The following is a 24,133-nucleotide window of genomic DNA, read 5'->3' on the forward strand; positions in this document are numbered from 1 at the left end:
CTCGGTTTGTAGGTTATGACTATGAGTAAATAACGAATAAAAGACATGAGTTTCTGAGTGAGTCAAAACTCTGCATCTTGGAAGAGCTGAATCTCTGTGTGTCTCTGCCAGCTGATAAAGCGTACCGTGACATGAAGGTGCTGAAGATGAGTCAGTCGATCATCGTCTCTGGTGAATCGGGTGCCGGAAAGACTGAAAACACAAAGTTTGTACTTCGGTAAGGAGAGAATAGCATTTTCAATTATAATCGCTGACTGATGTATTCACATTCTTCCTGAAAGTGAGAAGATAGCACATTTTCATTATTATCCCCCCCCCCCAATATGTTAATGCTTTGGTAAGAACTGACCAGGTTATGGTACAGTAACTAATTGCAACAGATGCTCATTGTTCCTTTTCATTTATGTAATTTTTGGCTTTTTTCAGGTACTTAACAACGTCATACGGGACGGGTCAAGACATCGATGAGAGGATAGTTGAAGGTAGGGGTTTGGCAGTATATTGTTTACTATGATAAGGAAACAGTTGTATAATGATCGGATGATGTGGATCAATTTAAAATGTGATGATTGAAATAACTTGATATAGGACAGGCGCCCAGTGTGTAGTGTGTGGGTTTATATTTATTTATTTTTTTTAAATATATATAATATACATTTTGAAATTGATGTGTAAATAAGCTACGGGTGGTCTGCCCATAACTCTGATACTTAAGTCCTTCTCTACATCATTGTCAATAGCAGATTCAGTGATGTCATTAAATATCAATTACAGTGGATATAAAAAGTGTACACACCCCGTTAAAATGATAGGTTTTTCTGATGTAAAAAAAAAAAAGAGACCATGATAAATAATTTCAAAACTTTTCCCAATCTGTTGGAGGGTGATACAATAAGCTGGTTGCATAAGTGTGCACACCCTGAAACTAATACTTTGTTGAAGCACCTTTTGATTTACAGTAAGTACAGCATTCAGTCTTTTTGGATACACACCTGCCATCAATTAAAATGACTCTGATTAACCCAAATAAAGTTCAGACATTTACTCAGTTGCATCCTCCAGTAAAAGCCAGGGTTCACAGAGAGCTTACAAAGCATCACAGGGATCTCATTGTTGAAAGGTATCAGTCAGGAGAAGGGTACAAAAATATTTCCACGGCATTAGATATACCATGAAGCACAGTGAAGACCGTCATCAAGGAGTGGAGAAAATACAGGACAACAGTGACATTACCGAGAACTGGACGTCCCTCCAAAATTGATGAAAAGATGAGACAAAAACTGGTCAGGGAGGCTGCCAAGAGGCCTACAGCAACACTGAAGAAGCTGCAGGAATTTCTGGCAAGTACTGGTTGTGTACTACATGTGACAGCAATTTCCCATATTCTCCATATGTCTGGACTATGGGGTAGGGTCAAAGAAAAACATCCAGGCCTGGCTAAATTTTGCAAAAAAAAAAAATCAACTCTCCCAAAAACACGGGAAAATGTGTTATGGTTTGATGAAACCAAGGTTGAACTTTTTGTCCGCAATTCCAAAAGGTATGTTTGGTGCAAAAACGCTGCACGTCACCAAAAGAACACCATACCCACGGTGAAGCATGGTGGTGGCAGCATCATGTTTTGGGGTTGTTTTTCTTCAGCTGGAACAGGGGCTTTAGTCAAGGTGGAGGGAATTATGAACAGTTCTAAATACCAGTCAATTTTGGCCCAAAACCTTCAGGTGTCTGCTAGAAAGCTGAAGATGAAGAGGAATTTCATCTTTCAGCACGACAATGACCCCAAAAACTTTTTGGAACGGCCCAGCCAGAGCCCAGACCTAAATCCAATTGAAAATCTGTGGGGTGACCTGAAGAGGGCTGTGCACAAGAGATGCCCTCGCAATCTGACCGACTTGGAGCGCTTTTGCAAGGAAGAGTGGGCAAATATTGCCAAGTCTAGATGTGGCAGGCTGATAAACTTCAACCCAAAAAGACTGAATACTGTAATTAAATCAAAAAGTGCTTCAACAAAGTATTTAAGGGTGTGCACACTTGTGCAACTAGCTTATTGTACCCAACACCCCCCCCCCCCCCCCCCCCCCCCCCCCCCCCACACACACACACACACACACACACACAACAGATTTTTGGGATTTTTTTTGTACAGGTTATAGGTCACATTAAAGGTGGGAAACATTTTTGAAATTATTTATCGCGGTCTCAGGTCTGATGTAAAATATATATATATATATATATATATATATATATATATATATATATATATATATATATATATTAATGGTGTGTGTACACTTTTTATATCTACTGTATTTACCGTAGGAGTTGGAATCATATCGTGTCATGTTGAAACCTATGGTTTACACTTGCATAAGAAAATCTGGATGACAGTAGTTCTCATTATTACAGTCGTAGGTTACTGTGTCAGGAAAAACATTTCAGGTGAAGTGTAGACCTCCTATATTTTAAAGACTAAACTTACCCAGAAGTTTCCTTATCCCTGTCCAGAGCAGTTTTATTGCACCACCTTTTAATGGGAGTCTGTTAACGGATGATACTGTGAATGTGTGTGTGTGAGAGAGTGTTATATACTACTCATGTATCACACTGAACGTTGACCTTTCCTTCGGATTTTGCAGCAAATCCTTTGTTGGAGGCATTCGGGAACGCGAAAACAGTCCGCAACAACAACAGCAGCCGCTTTGGCAAGTTTGTGGAGATTCATTTTAACCAAAAGGTCAGTGTGTATGCGCATGCTCTTTTTACTGTTTCTCGCTCTCTGAAGTGCATTCTTATTTTTTGCATTGAAGTTTTGTGTATTCACAAAAACATATGCTTAGGAACATATACTCGCTCACTGGCCTCCTTAACAGGAATACTCCCCGTTAAGTGTTTATCTTGCTGTTTGAGTTGTATATTATTGCATTAACCTTTTGTCAAATTCCAATACATCAGTACATGTGGGTGAAATAAAATGTTCTGACTCTGTTATGTGGTATGCAGAACGCGGTGGTCGGCGGTTTTGTGTCCCACTACCTTCTGGAGAAATCACGTATCTGCACGCAGGGTCAAGATGAGAGGAACTACCACGTCTTTTATAGGCTGTGTGCCGGAGCACCAGAGGACATCCGTGAGAAATTCCATGTGTCCTCTCCAAACTGCTTTAGGGTGAGTACAATGTAACGTGTGTGTGTGTGTGTGTACCGCTGCTGTTCCTCTGAGGAGTACTACTACTTCTACTTGTATTACAATTAACATTAATAATACTAATTCAAAACATGGTAAAACTTCTTGTGGTACTGATTTTGGAAAAAAAAAAAGCAAGTAATATTAAAACTAGCACTGATGCTAAGAGTTATTTGATTACTAATAGTACATTTAATTACCCTTAAAAATACTACTGTTAAATACTTGTATTTTACTACTATTAATATTACTAATAATGCTCACACAATATTACTACTAATTAACAATTCTTCACAGAAGATAATGTGATTAATAAGAGACGAAGTCGAGGTTATTATTCACCGATATTCACTTCGTCTTTGGCGGATAATTGTTTTAGTATAAATACACAGGTGATTTTTAAAAAATAAAAATTTCACACTTCAGAAGCGGCATGCAAATATAATGCGTGCAGACTTTTCACTTCTCTATGCCGACTCAAATAAAATGCTTTGTTTTGAAGTAGATAAATTAAATCACAGATCCACCTTACCTTTTAAATAATTTTAGACCAAACTTCGTAGCATCTTTAGTGCTTTTAGGAACAGCATTTTCTTTCATAATTGAATTCTTCCTCGCTTACAGTGACAGTGATTGGCTGCAATTTTGCTGAGTCGCTCGAAGTGATTATCGAGAAATAGTCCAGATCTCTTGACCAATCAGTGCGTGTGATTTTCTATGATTACCTGAGTATTTATACTTGTACTGGTATTTGGTTTAATAAATACAAGTAATATTCATAGTTGTACTCCCATGCTATTAATACTGAAACTAATACAAATACTTTATTATTGTTATTAAAAGTACTGGTACTGATTTATGAAATAACAATATTCATACAAATACTCTCTCATAGTAAAATTAATACTGTGCTTCTAATCCCACTAATGTTGAAACTACAGCGGCTGCTGCTGCTACTACTACCAGTCCTTGAAAAAAAAATTCCCAGCGTTACTTGCCCAGTGGGCAAGCAGCACCCAGAACATACTTGCCCGATAAACAATTCCACTTGCCCAGAACTTTTTATTTTGGAGAGGACATAATGCAGTTGATTTTGATTTTATTTATTTTTATTTAACAGGTGAAGAAGCATAATTATGATAAATCCACAAAACCAGCAATTAATACTGTTTTTATATCTTATTCTAAGTGTATTTAAAGGCTTCATTGGTGGCACATGAACGCAGATCTACTGAAATAATTTTTTTTCTTTCTGATTTCAGAATAACCACAAGCACAGTTTAGTATATTTAACTCTTCCTGACATTAAAATGGAAAGAATATCATCATACTGGCTCTCATGTCATCCTCAGTGTTCCAGAATTATGTATATACCAGTTCTAACAAACCACATAAAAATATTTTATTTGTATATAATATCTAAAATTGCAAATTAAGATTTACTGAAAAAATAATAAATCTGGTTTCGGAAAGTATTTTGATCAACATTAATTTAAATATATTGTATTTTACTATTTTATGTGCTGCTTCATGTGAAAAAGATCTAGATAAACATGGGGAAAAATCTGTGAAGATCAGACATTTTTTTTTTAATACGAGTAGCGACGGTTGCTAAGGTAAATGTGACGTCAGTGCAAGGGGTCTATTTACAGTAGTAATGGTACATTTATTATCAGGTGTCTGCTACTTACTGCTGTAATAGGGTGGGGTTTTTTTTTGATTTGGTGAAACCAAATGTCAGCAAACACATCTTTTGTTGTTATCATGCTTACTCGTCTGTGAAAGAACGACGATGACATGGCTAATCAGCAGTTCCCATTTGTGTTTACGATTTTTATGTCATGATTTACAACCAATGAGATGCACCTTTTGTTGGCTGTCCACCAATCACAGGCTCCCATGCCACAATGGTGATATGTTGATTAAATATTTGGAAAATAAAAATACCATTACAAAATATATGAAACCATCAAAAGCAATAAAAAAAAAATCTTGTATACTGGTTAGAGGTAAGGAACATTTATTCAGTGATATCGTTTATTATTAACTCCGATCGTGATATAAAAGTTCAAAGTTTGACATCTGCCCACTTCAACAGCGCTGCTGGCACACTATGTCCTTGACCCTCGTCGCCCTTAGTCAATCGGTATAATTACGGTCATTCCATGGACCCCTATGAGCCGAGCTTTTCCAGTACACTCGAACACGCGCATACTTTGAATTATAACCAGAAACAAAGAAATTTGAATGATTTCCTCAAAATATTTTTTGTAATTTTATATATTGTCGTAGTGTTGAATAAAACTTTTAAACATGTTTCCCGTGAAACGAGACGAGCTACTTTACACTCGTTCCCTGTTCTCTTAACGCAGAGTGAGCATACAGTCAGTCTCTGATGCTTGGTAGGATTAATTTTATATGGGAACCAGTCCAGGAAAACAAGATTTTTGGTAGACACAGAAACTTTGTTTTGATGAGGAGTCAGATGTCTCAATGCATGATTCACTTTGCAGACATAATAATAATAATAATAATAATAATAATAATTGAAATACACTACTGCTGGACTGACAGTTCAGGTCTGCATCATGGAGCAGTTGCTTAGGTTGCCAGCACTAACTTTAACTTTTGTCATCGGATCGGACGATTACCATTAAAATTTTACTTGTCCTTGCACATACTTTAGTCATCTTGGATGATTGGACGTGCGATTTTTCAAGCATTGACTCGTGGTATTATCATTGATGACTATCTTACAAATAATACGAATATTAAACCATTGGAACTGATATTAAATACTAATACATTAAATATTCACATGAATGCACACATACTAAAATTACTACTACTTAATAATAATAATAATAATAATAATAATAATAATTATTATTATTATTATTATAGCACATGATGACAAAGAATTAGTATTCCTGCTGGCACTAATCTGAAAGACTGATTATTGTTCTGTAATATTAATACTACCAATACTATTAACAGTAAAACTAATACTATTTAATATTTATACCAATGCTATTAATGCTCTAGTGATGGGAGTAATTTTTTTTTTCTTTACACAGCTCCTTAATCCATTTAAGACGCATTCTTTGCACAGTACAGGGTGTTTCAAAAAATGTGATTATTTGAGATGTAAATATCCCAGAAACTACATAGTTTAGGCAAATGAAACTGAACAGGCTTAATGTTGACCAATATAAGATTTATTCTACAAAATTTGAATGAGAAATTCAAAGGTATGTGGATTCCATGAACAATTTCTCAAATTTTCAACATGCGCGCCACCTGAGACACGGCACACGTCAAGTCGGTAGTCCAGCTCCTGCCGAATACGCTGCAGCATGTCTTTTGGTAACAATCTTTTTATTTATTTATTTATTCTGGTAACGGTGCATTTTTAGAGAATTCTCTCATAAATGCACGCTGCACAGTCTTGTTCGAGTGTACTCGAACACACACACACACACACACAAAAAAAAACCCCAAAACACTAAATGTAAAATTTTGACCAGTTTCCACGTATGCTATTAAAATTTGAGGTCAATTGAACGAGAATTGGTAAAGTTATTAGATCAAATTTTTTGAAACACCCTGCATTTGCAAAAATCAAAACAATACATAACACATAGAAAAATGAGAGAATGAAAAACATTCAAATGTTGTAACTGTATGTCATACTTTTTTTTTTAATAAAAAGTTTACATTTTTACAGTAAATGGGGGGAAAATCAGAGGGTAAGGGTTTTTTTTAAGTAATTTTAAAGCTAATATAGCGAAACAGTTTATAATGATCACGAAATGATCCAAGTAATTGAATATTTTAAAACGGCTGGATCTCAACCAGTTGTTTTAAAATTGGTAATAATTGACACTTGAGAAATATTAAGGAATAGCAACTAGAGTTCCAGATCTTTCTAGTGAACTTGCCTTGGAGTAGTATGTGTATAAAAGGCATGCAAATGATTTAAAGCAAAACACATTCAGGGGACTGAATTAACATATCTGAGATGATACTCTGAGATTTCAGCCAGCATCTCTCCACTTACTGTTCAGAAGATCTCCATGATGACTTGGGTCAGAGGAAGAATAGTGAGAGAGCGAGCAGTGCTGTGCTTCTGGAGACCCTTATTTTGGAGTAACCATTAGATGGCAGAGTTGTCCAAGGCTAGAAATTTCAGCTGTTCTCTGTCTAAAGACCAACGAATCAAATGAACAAGCATTATTAAGAAACCATTCTGATAAGAGCTTAATACATATAAACCGAAGTGTAAATATCTCGTCTCGCTACTCGTTTAATTTCAAGATCGGTTAGTTCAAACCTAACTTGACCCAAATTGTTTTACAATTTCAGAGTTTTGAACTTTGCTTTTCACATGGGTGTTGAAAATTGGAATATCACAGGCTCTTCTGATAATCTGTGGACTTAAGAGTGCCTTATATGGTGATAAGACTCTTTGAAATGAGAAGAGGGCCACTTGACTTCAAACGGTGCGAAGGATTATCCCAGATCAGTGTGTGAATTTGTCACTTGGACAACTCTTAAGTTGCCCTCACTGATCCATGGGAAACCTGAAGATAAACTCAGGACCTTTTAACTCCTCTTTGGTACTGCAGAGCTGTAAAAAAAAAAAAAAAATCAGCTCCCCAAATTTCTGATAAGTACAATATTTTTGTTCCCTTACATGTTAATGTTCCTTACCAAAAAAAAACCCCAACAACTTCCTTTATATGGCAGATACAGAGAATTTCATACAATAGGGTTACATAGAACTAGTAGTATATTAACACACCGTTGGACCCTTGGGTTACGTTATTTTGGCCTGAATACTGGATTTTGGCGAGTCAGAAGTGCTCTATAAAACTCAGAAAACGTTGACCGTTCATAGACATCCACTGCTGTCTGTTACACAACCATGTCCTGGTTCGTGTTTGAAATGTATCTGCATAAAATAGTGCTTCAACTCTGAAGCTTTGCTGTGGCCTCATCCAAGGAAGATTTTATCCAGGAAGATTAGATTGCATTGTCCAATGGTTAGAAGTATGATTGATGGTAATTGACGACAAGCTTCAATTAACGTGTGCGTCGTCAAAAGTTAATTAGTGGACTAGTTTCTTGCCTTCTTAATGCATTTGAGATCAAATATTAAATAATAAAAATACAGTAAATGGCCCTTTTCGACAACTGCAGTAATCCATATTATGTCATGAACCGCTCAACTAAGTCAAGAGAAACGACATCCATCATTTACTTTTAAGACACGAGTCCTCTCAAACTGACTCCAAATGAGAAGTGCATCATAAGGGGAGTGCTGGTAATGCTGCAGAGGTGGACAGTAACGAAGTACATTTACTTGAGTACTGTACACCTTTTTTGAGTATCTGTACTTGAGGGGTTTTATTTATTTTTCGTCGAAACTTATGACTTTAACGTCACTATATTTGAAAGACACATACTTTTCACTCCACTACATTTCTGTCAAGGTCCTCATTACTTGTTACTATGAAGCGGCTTTGAAAGTGGATGTTTTTTCTAAAAGAAAAATTTTCTTAATTTCCCTGAGGGAACCCGCCCAAAGGGATCAATAAAGTTTTATCTCATCTAATCTAAAATGTGATTCATTTTTTTGCAGGTGACACAGAGACAGCCTATCAGTGATCACTAGGGTCATGTCCATAGACCTGGATAAAGTCAAGTTCAATGATTTCTCAACAGCATTATTTGAACGCGATCAGCTGATGGTAGAATGGAAAGAGGCGGTTCTTCTGGAGAATGCACGCACTTATTGCCCATGAATCCATGTTTCAGTTTTCTGAAAGAATTAAAGATTCGTTTTAAATGTTTGCTTTGTTTGCCAAAAACAAACTACATTGTGGCCTACAAAACCTCGCCGTCCAACCTGCGGAAGCATATTGAGGTATATAAACGTTTTATTCCAAGAGAAAGCTTGCAACGAAGTTATCTGTGCTTTTAGAGCTAGCGATAACGTTGCAATTCCTATGCAGTCTGGTTAGTCAAATGACTGACTTTTTCGATGGATTCGCCTGCCAAGTTGCCATAGCCTTGCCCACGGCTAACGTTAACACACAGCTAGTTAACTTGGGCACAGTTAGCATGTAAAAACAGAGTTATGCTAACATGAATAACGTTAACTTACCTGAAGTCCTTTTCAGAAATGTTTTAGCATAATCTTGCCAAATAAACAATGCAGAAATCATTTTTTTTTTTTTTCTAGTAGTATTAGCTACCCAATGTGATTTCGAGTTTGAAAAGAGTTTGCTAGCATGTCAGGTGGAGTTTCACTGACTAGCTAGCTTAACGTTAAACCACCATGATGGCACAGCATGTGTTCATTTTGTGAATTGACATTTCTGTCTTTGGTAACGGTATTAAGTTTTGTAAGCGTTGTGGCAATAATACAACGATGTGTTGGCAGAAAATGCACTTTTAATACTTAAGTATTTTTAAAAGCAAGTACTTGAGTAAAAATTGGACTGTACAACTTTCACTTGTATCGGAGTAACATTTGACCAGTGGGATCTGTACTTTGACTTGAGTAATGAAGTTGGGTACTTCAGCCACCTCTGGCCACAATACATGTCAAGTACAGGAAACATGAGCAGCATCAGGATAAACTGGGTGGCAAAACTATACAAGATTCTGATTATTGCACTATTGTAAACAATCATAAATGGCAGCGTCTGAGCATTCTGCAGTAGAAATGTACTGTATGTTTATAGTAAACATGTGTGTCCCTAAAAATCCCTAGTAGTAAGTGGGTGCAGTTAAGTAAAGTATTATATAAGGAATTGATCATGGTGGGCTACGCTCTTGTTGAAAAATAATCAGTTACAGGTTGTGTTGAAGTTGTTCATATTGAAAGATTTTTTTTCCCTATAAAAGCGTGTCCTGAAGTTTTTTTTTTAATTCCTCTTATACCAGCGATATAAAATTAATATAATTTAATTTTAATAATGACAGTTTGCCCCCCCCCCCCCCCCCCCCCCCCCCCCGTTTATTTAATATTGAAGAATGTCTGCCATTATACAGTCTGTTAACTATATGCTTATTTAATGGTAGTTTTTACACCCCTACTCATTCATAGCTTTTTTTTTTTTTCTTTCTGTATTTTGACCGTTTTCTACATTGTAGAACAATACTGAAGACATCAAAACTATGAAACAACATATGGAACATCTATGGAATTATGTGGTGAACATGTACTAGATTCTTCAGCGTAGCCAGCCTTTACCTTGATGGCGCTTTGCACACTATTGGCATTATCTTAAGCAGCTTCATGAGGTTGTCACCTGGAATGCTTTTCAATTAACCGGTGTCATCAAAATTTAATTAGTGGACGAGTTTCTTGCCTTCTTAATACGTTTGAGGTCATCAGACAGAAAATAGTAAATGTAATGTAACAGTAAATAGCCCTGTTCCACAACTGTAGTAATCCATATTATGTCAAGAACCACTCGGCTAATTAAAGAGAAATGACATCCATCATTACTTTAAGATATGGGGGGGAACCATTGAATTAGGTGTGTCGAATCTTCTGACGGGTATTGCAAGTTGACCATATAGATTTAAAAAAAAAAAAAAACAACCAAAAAAAAAACCCCACAACATTTTTGCATTTATCTTGACAATTAATACATTGAGTCAGTGTTTTTAAAAAATGAAGTCAAATTGAGGACACCGGGCAAAACATTAAAAACATTACTAATGGGGGAAAGGGGGCGGGGCTTCCTGACAATTTCAGTTATCAGAGTTCAGTCACCTGTCAATCATTCCGTATTCATACATTAATTGGCTCACCTGCTTCATATTTTTATTAGCCCTTTTTTTTCTTGCATCCCAGCTTGCTCAAAAGTTAAAATGTGGTGCTCCAACACAAAATACATAAAGGTTGCCTCATCTGATTAGTTATTGTAATGTTGTATCTTCTATCCACATTCACTGGATATGAGCAATCATGGGGTGGAACAGTGGTGTAGTGGTTAGCGCTGTCGCCTCACAGCAAGAAGGTCCAGGTTCGAGCCCCGTGGCCGGCGAGGGCCTTTCTGTGCGGAGTTTGCATGTTCTCCCCGTGTCCACGTGGGTTTCCTCCAAGTGCTCCGGTTTCCCCCACAGTCCAAAGACATGCAGGTTAGGTTAACTGGTGACTCTAAATTGACCGTAGGTGTGAATGTGAGTGTGAATGGTTGTCTGTGTCCATGTGTCAGCCCTGTGATGACCTGGCGACTTGTCCAGGGTGTACCCCGCCTTTTGCCCATAGTCAGCTGGGACAGGCTCCAGCTTGCCTGCGGCCCTGTAGAACAGGATAAAGTGGCTAGAGATAATGAGATGAGATGAGCAATCACACGCTCTGACTGGCTATTCTACTACGAGGAGATCAGCTCATGTACTGTGAGTAGAGGAAAAACAAAATGGCGGAGCACATCAAGTCAGATATATCACTTTATCAAGTATTTAAAAGAAACATAAATGGCTAAATAAAAGAATATAGTCATTGTCCTCCCAACCCCAAGATCTCCTGTTCCACACTCCAGCCCAGTTGGTGGCAGTAATGCACTTGGTTTGCCAACCATCAGAAAAAGAAAAGAAAATGGTGGACCATGTTACTGAACCACCCAAGGATGAAATAAAAACTCTATTCAGAAATAAAACCTCAAAAATACAAATTAAAAACAAGATATGGAGTAAAAGTATATGATGGGAAGAACTTTTTTTTTTTCCCCCCTCAAGAATTATAGCATTTCTCACAAATTGCTGGAGCGGCAGCTACAATTAACACGTTAACCATCTTTTGGGCATTGCAAGGCTCTAGCTTGCCTGCGACCCTGTAGAACAGGATAAAGCGGCTAGAGATAATGAGATGATAGACTTGTATTTAGTACAAAATATCTTTTTACAAGTATATCGATGTTGGTGCTTACGTAAATGAAGTAATTCTAATGTTTGTAAATAAATGAACAGATAATGTTTAACCTGTGTCAAATCTTTTTCTTCCACTTTCTACCCACTTTAAGTATTTTCGTAGATCACATTTTGTTAATTATTTGTTGTTGTACTTTAAAAAAAAAATTCCATCTCCGGTAACGAGCAGTCATCAAATGACGAAATCAAAGGGCGAGGAGGGGGTCTTCTGGTTGACTTAATTAACCGATAACTCTTGTAACTGAAACTCCCCTTTTGTAAAATAGTTTTTTTTTTTTTTAATTGGTAAATCTGAAAAGGTGTCTAATTATGGACTGTCGATAATTGTAGCTGCCGCTCTGTCATTTTGCCAGTTTTACATTCTAAGCGGAAATGATTTTGTATGATGTTTTGTATAAAGTTTTTTTTTTTTTTTTATTTATTGAATTTGCAAAAAATAAAAACGCTCTATCTCTCAAAATCCAGTGAATGTGGATAGAATAAAAGTTATTCCACTCAATTTCATCTCAATTTCAGCTGACTCGGTGCACTGCGCCTCATTGTCTATCAGCGCATATCTGACTCCATTTCATTAAATATACTGTATAATAATAAAATATTCCCCATCTTAACCCTCACTTGCGGCCCATCTTCGATTCCTTTCTATACCGTGCAGTTTGAGTACCTCTGCTCTATGGCTGGGATTGAGCACTTGTGCAATAAATGAATGTAAACTTTAAAGGAACAGTCCACCGTACTTCCATAATGAAATATGCTCTTATCTGAATTGAGACGAGCTGCTCCGTACCTCTCCGAGCTTTGCGCGACCTCCCAGTCAGACGCAGTCAGACGCGCTGTCACTCCTGTTAGCAATGTAGCTAGGCTCAGCATGGCCAATGGTATTTTTTGGGGCTGTAGTTAGATGCGACCAAACTCTTCCACGTTTTTCCTGTTTACATAGGTTTATATGACCAGTGACATGAAACAAGTTCAGTTACACGAATTGAAACGTGGCGATTTTCTATGCTATGGAAAGTCCGCACTATAATGACAGGCGTACTAACACCTTCTGCGCGCTTCGGCAGCGCATTGATACGGAGCTCAGATATCAATGCGCTGTCGAAGCGCGAAGAAGGTGTTAGTACGCCTGTCATTATAGTGCGGACTTTCCATAGCATAGAAAATCGCCACGTTTCAATTTGTGTAACTGAACTTGTTTCATGTCACTGGTCATATAAACCTATGTAAACAGGAAAAACGTGGAAGAGTTTGGTCGCATCTAACTACAGCCCCAAGAAATACCATTGGCCATGCTGAGCCTAGCTACATTGCTAACAGGAGTGACAGCGCATCTGAGTGCGTCTGACTGACTGGGAGGTCGCGCAAAGCTCGGAGAGGTACGGAGCAGCTCGTCTCAATTCAGATAAGAGCATATTTCATTATGGAAGTACGGTGGACTGTTCCTGTATTCCTAAATGCTAACATGCTGTAATCTTAAAACTAAATTCCATGCCAGGAGTTTATTTATTTGTGTATTTATTTATTATTATTATTTTTTTTAAATTAAACCGTTCTGCTTTCCTACTTTTATAAAGAAGTTCAAATAACAAGGTTAAAATTTGCCTTAATTTGTATAGGTGAAGTTTTAGGACTGGCCATATTCAAGTGAATGTAGATGTCTGTCCATCAAATCCTCCTCTTTTTTCCTCTCTCTCTCTGAAGGCCTGTCAGGCTTCCCTTTCTTTACACATGCTTTCTCTCTGACCTTTTCACCTTGGACCTTGTTACCACACTTATCATTTATCCTCTCACAGCATTGTTCATGTTTCCCGGTTATTAAATGGAGAGAATAAAGGGACTTTGTGTTCAGGCTGTGTGTTTTCTGAACATTGACACTGATTTCAACAGATTACAGAACAATGAGGCTTCTGATATGGATGGCAGGAATTTTTATATTGAGTAATCTTGGGCCATTGGAAACACAATACCCTACCACATTCATCATTTATTTTGTGTTTCACCTGACAGCTATATATCCCCCCCCCCCCCCCCCCCCCCCCCGGTGAGGTGTAAAATATGTGAAAATGTACTGGATCTTAATCTGATATTTTTGGATCTAATCCTTTCAAATAAGCTTTGATGGTATACAATATCTGCACATACAATAGATTACTGTGAAATTAGTCTAGCGTGTCTGGAGACACTCGTGAGAAAGTTTGCTTTAAATGTGGATCGGTTCCAATGCTCCAGGACATTGGAGATCAAAGTATGGACAGTGCTTGAAGGAGGCACTTTTGACATGATTTAACTGAGAACAATTGTACAGTGCTATGGATGTAAACCAAAATGGTGGAAAAGTCTCCACCAGTCAATAATATATCTCTGTCTTGCATGTGTATTAAAAACCCGAGACATGGTTACTCTTTCGAATATTAAACATGAAATTTGGATGGGATTTAAATGGAGAGTTTGTCTTAAAAAAAAAATCCGACTTCCAAGTTTTTTTGAAGGACTTTCTCCAGATGTGCATTTTTGTTAGAGATATTGTCTGGCCCTGCGAGACATACTTTAAACATACATTTATTTACAGTATGTATATGAAAACAAGCAAAGCCCTTGTCCCGAAGTGTCAATTTTAGAGAAAGCATTTCAGCTGACAGTGGAGACTCCTTCCATAAATAAATGCAAAATAAAATTTTTCTTAGTTTCATTAAGTAACAGTACATTTTCTAAAAATCTGTTTATTATCGTTCTTATATTATGTGATGTTGCATTCTTTATGCAACTGCTTTTGAATGCGCTGATTGTGATGTTGAATGCTGAGTAGGATTGTAATGTTGGAAAATCTTGCAAGACTAGCTTGCAAAAGTTTGAATAACTTTATGATAAAATGAGGAATACAAAGAATTTGAATCTATACTGACAAGATTTTTTTAATATGTTCCGATTCACATATGGTGTCTGATTAGCCAACATGTATATAGTATCTGACCAGGTGGGTGGAGCACAGAAGCATGGCAGGCCAGAACGGAATTCTCAATAACTCTCTTTTATTTTTAGCTTTTCAGCTTGTCTTTCACACTCTCCCAGCCACACATGCGTGTGCACACACACACACACACACACACACACAAGTGTTCTGGTTGGGGAGAGAGCGCCCTTTCTCTGCTCTCTCGCTCATTTTAAAGGGCGCGGTCACTGGGGAAGACACACAAACACAGGTTAATTCCCATCAGGTGCAATGATTCCACCACTTACCTTCCCTGACTCCGCCCTCCATTCACAGACTGATGCTTGGCCACGCCCCACTGCCACAATATATTTAACAGTTTTTCCATGAAATTGAATCTTACATGAGCTCAGGGTATTATCTAGAAACAGAGAGAAGGATGTCAGTGGGGGTGCCTGCTACAGTGGATATAAAAAGTGTACACACCCCATTTAAAACAGGTTTTTCTGATGTAAAAAAAAAAAAAAGACTATGATAAATAATTTCAAAACTTTTCCCACCTTTAATGTGACATATATAACCTGTACAATTCAACTGAAAAACAAATCTGTTGGGGAGGGAAATAAACGTACAATAAGCTGGTTGCGTAAGTGTGCACACCCTTAAACTAATACTTTCGTTGAAGCACCTTTTGATTTAATTACAGCATTCAGTCTTTGTGGGTTCACACCTGCCATCGATTAAAATGACTCTGTTTAACCCCAAATAAAGTTCAGACATTTACTCAGTTGCATCCTCCATAAAAAGCCAGGGTTTACAGAGAGCTTACAAAGCATCACAGGGATCTCATTGTTGAAAGGTATCAGTAAGGAGAAGGATACAAAAACATTTCCATGGCATCAGATATACAAAATTAATGAAAAGACGAGACGAAAACTGGTCAGGGAGGCTGCCGAGAGGCCTACAGCAACATTGAAGGAGCTGCAGGAATTTCTGGCAAGTACTGGTTGTACTACATGTGACCGCAATCTCCCATATTCTCCATACGTTTGGACTATGGGCTAGGGTCAAAGAAAAAAAACACATCCAGGCCTGGCTAAATTTTGCAAAAAAAAAAATACATCAACTCTCCTAAAAGCATGTGGGAAAATGCATTATGGTCTGATGAAACAAAGATTGAACCTTTTGGCCACAATTCCAAAAGGTACGTTTGGTGCAAAAATAACACACTGCATCATCAAAAGAACACCATACCCATGATGAAGCATGGTGGTGGCAGCATCATGTTTTGGCCCCCCAGCTACAACAGGGGCTTTAGTCAAGGTGGAGGGAATTATGAACAGTTTTCTAAATACTAGTCAGTTTTGGCCCAAAACCTTCAGGTGTCTGCTAGAAAGCTGAAGATGAGGAATTTCATCTTTCAGCTCAACAATGACCCCAAAAAAGTTTTGGAATGGCCCAGCCAGAGCCCAGACCTAAATCCAATTGAAAATCTGTGGGGTGACCTGAAGAGGGCTGTGCACAAGAGATGCCCTCGTGATCTGACAGATTTGGAGTGCTTTTGCAAGGAAGAGTGGGCAAATATTGCCAAGTCTAGATGTGGCAGGCTGATCGACTCCGATCCAAAAAGACTGAATGATGTAATTAAATCAAAAGGTGCTTCAACAAAGTATTAATTTAAGGGTGTGCACACTTATGCAACCAGCTTATTGCACTTGTTTTTTTTTTTTTTAAACATCAGAAAAACTTTTCATTTTAACGGAGTGTGGCCCCCTATTTATTTATTTATTTATTTATTTAAAAAATATATCTACTGGGGTGGTCTGGGGGCATGCTCCCCCAGGAAAATTTGAAATATTGAAGCAAATTTGGGGCCCTCTGGTGCAGTCTTGGCATGAGAAAGCAGTTAGGAGAAGCTCTTAAGGTGTTTTAGGTAGTAAATTTTTGAAAAAGGAGTCAGTCATCTCAAATTGTTTCAAGAAAATTCTTCATTTTATAGAACATGTAGCTTTTGTGCCTAAAGGTAAATAAGCATTAGAGATTTCATACACAATGTGAGTGTGAATGGTTATCTGTGTCAGCCCTGTGATGACCTGTCGACTTGTTCAGGGTGTACCCCGCCTTTCGCCCATAGTCAGCTGGGATAGGCTCCAGCTTGCCTGCGACCCTGTAGAACAGGATAAAGTGGCTAGAGATAATGAGATGAGATTTCACACACACCTCAGATGAGGTTGCATGAAAAGTTGAGTGGTTTCCTTAAATGGGAAGTCCACAAAGCCCATCTTGGCATAGCCTAGACGAACAAGATGGTCCAATATACTGATACGAAGTTGGTTGCGGAGGCCAACCTTTCTGTTGCTACAGCTGAAGACCCTTTCAGCCTCTGCATTGCCAACCAGCACCAAAAAAGATGCAGCAAACAGTTCAAATTCGCCCTACAAAAGTCATTGTATGCAGATTTATTGTGGTGTTTGGGGTCCCCATTCATCCACTGGTGTTTTTGATCTGCCAGTACAACTAACTGCTCATTTTTGTTTCATCATAATTTTCTCTAATAGAGGCTTTGCACCATCACCTGACCCTATAGCAACAGTAACAATGCCGCCATGATGGGAGGTATGCTTGTAGTACTTCATTCCGAAGAGTTAGTTGTTCTTGATCAGTATGGGAAGGTTTTGCTGTGTTTTTGGATGTCAGTCATTTTTAATAAAACAAAGACACCTTTTTTTTTTTTTTTTTTTTTTTTTTAATTTGCCAAAAGTAGTTCATCATTGGGGGAAAAATGGAGAAAATTTCTAAATGTAAAAGGGAAGAATGGGGGGGGGGGGGGGGGGGGCATTCAACAGGACTCTATGTTGAATGGAGAGGTCAAAAACCCGATGGTACTCACTTCATTTCCACAAATGTAAGAGTTCCAAAAATAAGAATTTCAGAACTGGAGCAAGGTGCTCATTCTTATCCAGTGAAGTGAACTTGAGTAACACAGTGGCTCGGCACAGCCTAACCTTTACCGAGACTTGCGTAAAAACAACGGACGTTTTTACGTCTTCAGTATTATCACGATCATATTTGTTTGTAGCCATGTAGACTCTGCTTTCAGTTTCGTTTTTGCAAATATCACATCTACTAATGAACACACTTCCTGCACTTATAGCTGTCTACCACCACATACCTGACAAAATACTTGCAAAGTCTCTGTGAAAAATGTCCTTACAGCGTGTGCTGATTGTGCTCAAATCAGCATCAGGTGTTTCCCATAACTACTGGGTCCCAAGCGTGCACACATTGCACTCTGAAGGATCCCCAAATGAGAATTTTGAAGCCTGTCGTTGCAGAAAATTACCTGTCTGCTTCTAGTATTGGCTGTCGAAAAGACAGGTCAGCGGGTCTCCTTGATAACACCTAGCATGAGCTTAGCGCTGAATTGGCTATAAGCCATGGACAACGAGATTGAGTGGAATAACTATTTTATTATATCTGCATTTATTTTTTGCAAATTCGGTAAATAAAAACTTTTTTATATAAAACGTCCGACAAAATCATTTCTGCTTAGAATTTAAACAAACCAGTGAAATGGTAGCGATTTGTGAAAAATGCTATAATGATAATTCTTGAAAAATAAAGAGATGTTCTTACCATCAAATACTTTTATTCCACTTTTTTGTTTTCGAATAGTTTTTATTTAATCCAGTTGGTTCAGCAACACACTCCGCCACATTGACTTTCTTTACTCACAGTATTTGGGCTGATAGCCTAGTAGTAGGGGAGCCAGTCAGAGCATGCGATTGCTGATATCCAGTGAATGTGGATAGAATAATAACACACACATAGAGGAAACATTCTCTGCAACTTGGAGACACGCACACCATACCTATTTGGCAGCAGCAGTATCTGAAAAATTTGACTCCTCTCAAAACTTCAATCTTAAGTCTTGATTTATTATTTCAAAATTTCAAATTTTTATCTAAAAATTTTGACTCAAGATTTTCACTTATTTAACTTTATCTCAATTTTGACTCAATCTTCTCTTTTCAAGTTTCTGACGACTTCTCAAAATTTCAACTTGAGACTTTCACTTATTACCTCAAAACTTCAACTTGCAGTCTTTACTTAGCTCAAAATTTGAATTGAGATCTTGTCTCAGAAATTTGACTTATTGTCTTGCAGTTATGTTGATCATTTTTGTCTTGGTCTCCCAAAATTTATATTTTGATTTAGTATGTTTAATTTGGATAATAAGTGACAAATTTGAGGTAAAATGTCAATGTTTGACATAGTACTGCTGTCAAAAACTTAAGTAAAAAAGTGTTGTGCAGTTTTTTTTTTTTGTTTGTTTGTTTTTCTTTTCTACCTGGTGTAAATGGATTTGAATAGGTTTCAGGAATTAATTTTGAGGGGTTTTTTTAAATTTACATATAAATTGTAAGACATATTCCATCTTCATTTAGAATTAATATTTATTTTCTGTTTCATTCTTTATTTTTTAAATGCAGTACCTAAACCGAGGATGTACACGCTACTTTGCTACAAAAGACACGGACCAGAAGATCTTGCAGAACCGCAAGAGCCCAGAGGTAAAGTATTTATTTGCCTGACTCATTACAGAAGTGTCGTCCTTTTTGCCTGTTAAGATGTCTTGAAAAAGACAAGTTTCCCAGCTCAGACTCCTTGAACTGCCTCAGGCTAATTGAGTGGGATGTTTGCCAAGAACCCGTGCGAGGTATTGATGATGGAACAGACAGAACTGATTTGATGTCTTTTGGCAATGAGCACAGTTTATGCTTATAAAAAATAATTTGGAACAAATCTCCAGTAACTTGCCCGCTGTACAGCAGCCCTGCAGGGACAACAAAATTGATGATGATTGTTTACAGGAGAGGCCCTTGTAAAGGCGCTGTTTATGTTCTTAGCCTTCAGGAAGAGAAATGATTTAATTTATTCGGAGTCCAAGAAGGAACCACTGTCCAAGAAATCATGTTTGAGTCAACATTTTTTTTAAAAATACATTTGTATATGCATTAGAAGGTTCATTCTGGTTATGAAATACAGTAGGTCATCCAAAGGATTATGTTCATTTTTTTATTCCATAATCTCAAGGGAGCTCTTGGGTCTCTTAATTTTGTTTTAAGGAAATCTCCACCCCTGAAACATATTAAACATTTATATTTATATATCCATGATGGGGGCGTCACGGTAGTGTAGTGGTTAGCGCTGTTGCCTCACAGCAAGAAGGTCCGGGTTCGAGCCCTGTGGCCGGTGAGGGCCTTTCTGTGCGGAGTTTGCATGTTCTCCCCGTGTCCACGTGGGTTTCCTCCAAGTGCTCCGGTTTCCCCCACAGTCCAAAGACATGCAGGTTAGGTTAACTGGTGACTCTAAATTAGGGGTCGACCGATAATTGGCCTGGCCGATATATGGGGCCGATATTCTGCATTTTTAGGGTTATCGGTATCGGCCATAATTTCCACTGATATGCCGATAACATGCCTTTTTGCAGCCATTTCGTTCCTAACGCGACTGTCACTGCACGTCCTTTCCTGCACTCGCCTCTCTGAGTTCAAGAACACGGTCCCGCCCACCACAACATCTGATTTGTTTGGCACAAGAGATATAGCCAATCAACACGCGTAGCTAAACGCTGTGAACTGTTTCAAGGCGGCCGTATGGGCACTTGGGCAGAAGCAGATCCCACTTCAAGGTAAGGACACGCTGCTTTTGCCGCAATAAGTCACAAACACAAGTTGCAAAAGCACATCATCATTATACAGTGGTGCTTGAAAGTTTGTGAACCCTTTAGAATTTTCTATATTTCTGCATAAATATGACCTAAAACATCATCAGGTTTTCACACAAGTCCTAAAAATAAAGAGAACCCAGTTAAACAAATGAGACAAAAATATTATACATGGTCATTTATTTATCCAGGAAAATGATCCAATATTACATACTTGTGAGTGGCAAAAGTATGTGAACCTTTGCTTTCAGTATCTGGTGTAACCCCCTTGTGCAGCAATAACTGCAACTAAACATTTCCGGTAACTGTTGATCAGTCCTGCACACCGGCTTGGAGGAATTTTAGCCCATTCCTCTGTACAGAACAGCTTCAACTCTGGGATGTTGGTGGGTTTCCTCACATGAACTGCTCGCTTCAGGTCCTTCCACAACATTTCGATTGGATTAAGGTCAGGACTTTAACTTGGTCATTCCAAAACATGAACTTTATTCTTCTTTAACCATTCTTTGGTAGAACGACTTGTGTGCTTAGGGTCGTTGTCTTGCTGCATGACCCACCTTCTCTTGAAATTCAGTTCATGGACAGATATCCTGACATTTTCCTTCAGAATTTGCTGGTAAAATTCAGAATTCATTGTTCCATCAATGATGGCAAACAGTCCTGGCCCAGATGCAGCAAAACAGGCCCAAACCTTGATACTACCACCACCATGTTTCACAGATGAGATAAGGTTCTTATGCTGGAATGCAGTGTTTTCCTTTCTCCAAACATAACGCTTCTCATTTAAACCAAAAAGTTCTATTTTGGTCTCATCCGTCCACAAAACATTTTTCCAATAGTCTTTCTGGCTTGTTGTGATCTTTAGCAAACTGCAGATGAGCAGCAATGTTCTTTTTGGAAAGCAGTGGCTTTCTCCTTGCAACCCTGCCATGCACACCATTGTTGTTCAGTGTTATCCTGATGGTGGACTCATGAACATTTAACATTAGCCAATGTGAGAGGGGTCTTCAGTTACTTAGAAGTTACCCTGGGATCCTTTGTGACCTCGCTGACTATTACACGCCTTGCTCTTGGAGTGATCTTTGTTGGTCGACCACTCCTGGGGAGGGTAACAATGGGCTTGAATTTCCTCCATTTGTACACAATCTGTCTGACTGTGGATTGGTGGAGTCCAAACTCTTTAGAGATGGTTTTGTAACCTTATCCAGCCTGATGAGCATCAACAATGCTTTTTCTGAGGTCCTCAGAAATCTCCTTTGTTCGTGTCATGATACACTTCCACAAACATGTGTTGTGACGATCAGACTTTGATAGGTCCCTGTTCTTTAAATAAAACAGGGTGCCCACTCACACCTGATTGTCATCCCATTGATTGAAAACACCTGACTCTAATTTCACCTTCAAATTAACTGCTAATCCTAGGGGTTCACATACTTTTGCCACTCACAGATATGTAATATTGGATCATTTTCCTCAATAAATAAATGACCAAGTATAATATTTTTGTCTCATTTGTTTAACTGGGTTCTCTTTATCTACTTTTAGGACTTGTGTGAAAATCTGATGATGTTTTTGGTCATATTTATGCAGAAATATATAGAAAATTCTAAAGGGTTCACAAACTTTTAAGCACCACTGTATGTTTACATTCTTCATCTACTACTCGTTAAAATTGTCCATTTGCATCTGTGTAGCCAGGCAAACTTAACTTACGGAAGGAAGCACTTGAATTAGCCTACAACCAACTAGTCTCGCTGAAACTACATGTAATGTTGTCCATAGTAAGCAGTCCCCAGCATAACGTAGGCTGCAGTCATTTTTAATCCCCGTCTGGAAACGTTGTGAATGTGTCAGTAGTTCTACTCGAACAGTAGAATGACAGCCATACAGAGAGGTGGTCAAGGGAAGACGAAATAAAACGTAGTGTTTGTGTTCTGTAGGCTAGTGCAAGCCTACTGGCTCTTTTGTTATGCTGATGAGTAAACTTCATGACGTGACTCGTGCTCAAAAAGCGCATTGCACTTGTATATGTTAGGTAACTTTATAAAGCGCTATTTGAACATTTAAACAAGCCAGGTGTGATATGGTGCTAGTAGGCTATGTAATACTGTAGGGAGTTTGTCAGGATGCTTGTTGTGGGCTCAGTAATGAATTGTGTCGTGGATGCATACTTGCTTGGATAAACGCTAATGAACAAAATACATCAATTAAACTCTTGACTTAAATGTTCTTATGCTACTTCACATTGTGCTGTAATGTACTCCATTAGTATTTATAATTCTTGCGCAAGTGATTCCTACGGAGCCGTAGAGGGGACATGATGAATAAAAAAATAACAAAGCCTGGGAACGACTTATAAGGCGTGTGCACGAGATATTAATGCGCGCGCACGAGTTATAACCCGTGCGCATGCTTTGCTTTTGTTATTTTTTTTTATTCACCATGTCCCCTCTATGGCTCCGTACAGAGCAACTGTGCTTCCTTCACTACAATATAATCCTCCTAAATTGGGAATATTAGGCTTGGGCATTAAAAGCATTAGAATGTAGATGGTTACTTGTTAAGTTGTTACATAATAGGGAGTGATAGCCTACTTTGTTTGATTTTACTTTTTAAAAAATGCTGCAGGCAGCTCCCTACACTTGATTTGTTATTTAAAAACTACTTGAAGTTGGTAAGTCTTACTTAGTTCTTAGTGTAAAAGAATCTAGAGTGTATTTTCATTTATTTTCCACTGAAAATGGTGAGCTGTAATATAGTAGGGAGTGATTTTTATTTTTTTATTGGTGAATATTTTTATTATTTTATTTCTCATTTTATTCTAACTAATGTTTGACTTTATTGTACAAATGCTGCTGGCATCTCCCTGCACAAAATTTCATGTTCAATTTTTACAATTAAACGTACATTTCATGGATATGAAGGTCTGTCAGTGTGTGCTATGTTTAATTTCATGTGAATTATAATGTTTACATTTATCGGTTGCACATATCGGTTATCGGCATCCCAATTCCATAATTATCGGTATCGGCCCTGAAAAAAACATAACGGTCGATCCCTACTCTAAATTGATCATAGATGTGAGTGTGAATGGTTGTCTGTGTCAGCCCTGTGATGACCTGGCGACTTGTCCAGGGTGTACCCCGCCTTTCGCCCGTAGTCAGCTGGGATAGGCTCCAGCTTGCCTGCGACCCTGTAGAACAGGATAAAGTGGCTACAGATAATGAGATGAGAGATATCCGTGATGCACTTAGTGATTCTGGTGATAATTTGTTATTGCCTCCACCAGCATTGATGGAGGAGGTGATGTTTTCATCTCTGTTTGTTTGTCTGTTCCC

At 38.1% G+C, this 24,133-nt stretch overlaps 1 protein-coding gene across 5 annotated transcripts in view; it reads left to right on the forward strand.

The window, feature by feature from the left end:
• The window catches only part of myo6a (myosin VIa), a 249,236-nt gene that overhangs the window by 70,297 nt on the left and 154,806 nt on the right, over positions 1–24,133 (forward strand). For all 5 annotated transcript variants that reach the window (XM_060914031.1, XM_060914027.1, XM_060914026.1 and 2 more), the window contains 5 exons: positions 112–217; positions 427–482; positions 2,637–2,734; positions 3,001–3,165; positions 19,558–19,638. In XM_060914031.1, coding sequence (XP_060770014.1) covers positions 112–217; positions 427–482; positions 2,637–2,734; positions 3,001–3,165; positions 19,558–19,638 — 506 coding nt within the window. The remainder of the gene's footprint in view (positions 1–111; positions 218–426; positions 483–2,636; positions 2,735–3,000; positions 3,166–19,557; positions 19,639–24,133) is intronic.

The sequence above is a fragment of the Neoarius graeffei genome, chromosome 2 (genome assembly GCF_027579695.1).
Source record: "Neoarius graeffei isolate fNeoGra1 chromosome 2, fNeoGra1.pri, whole genome shotgun sequence".
NCBI lineage: Eukaryota > Metazoa > Chordata > Actinopteri > Siluriformes > Ariidae > Neoarius > Neoarius graeffei.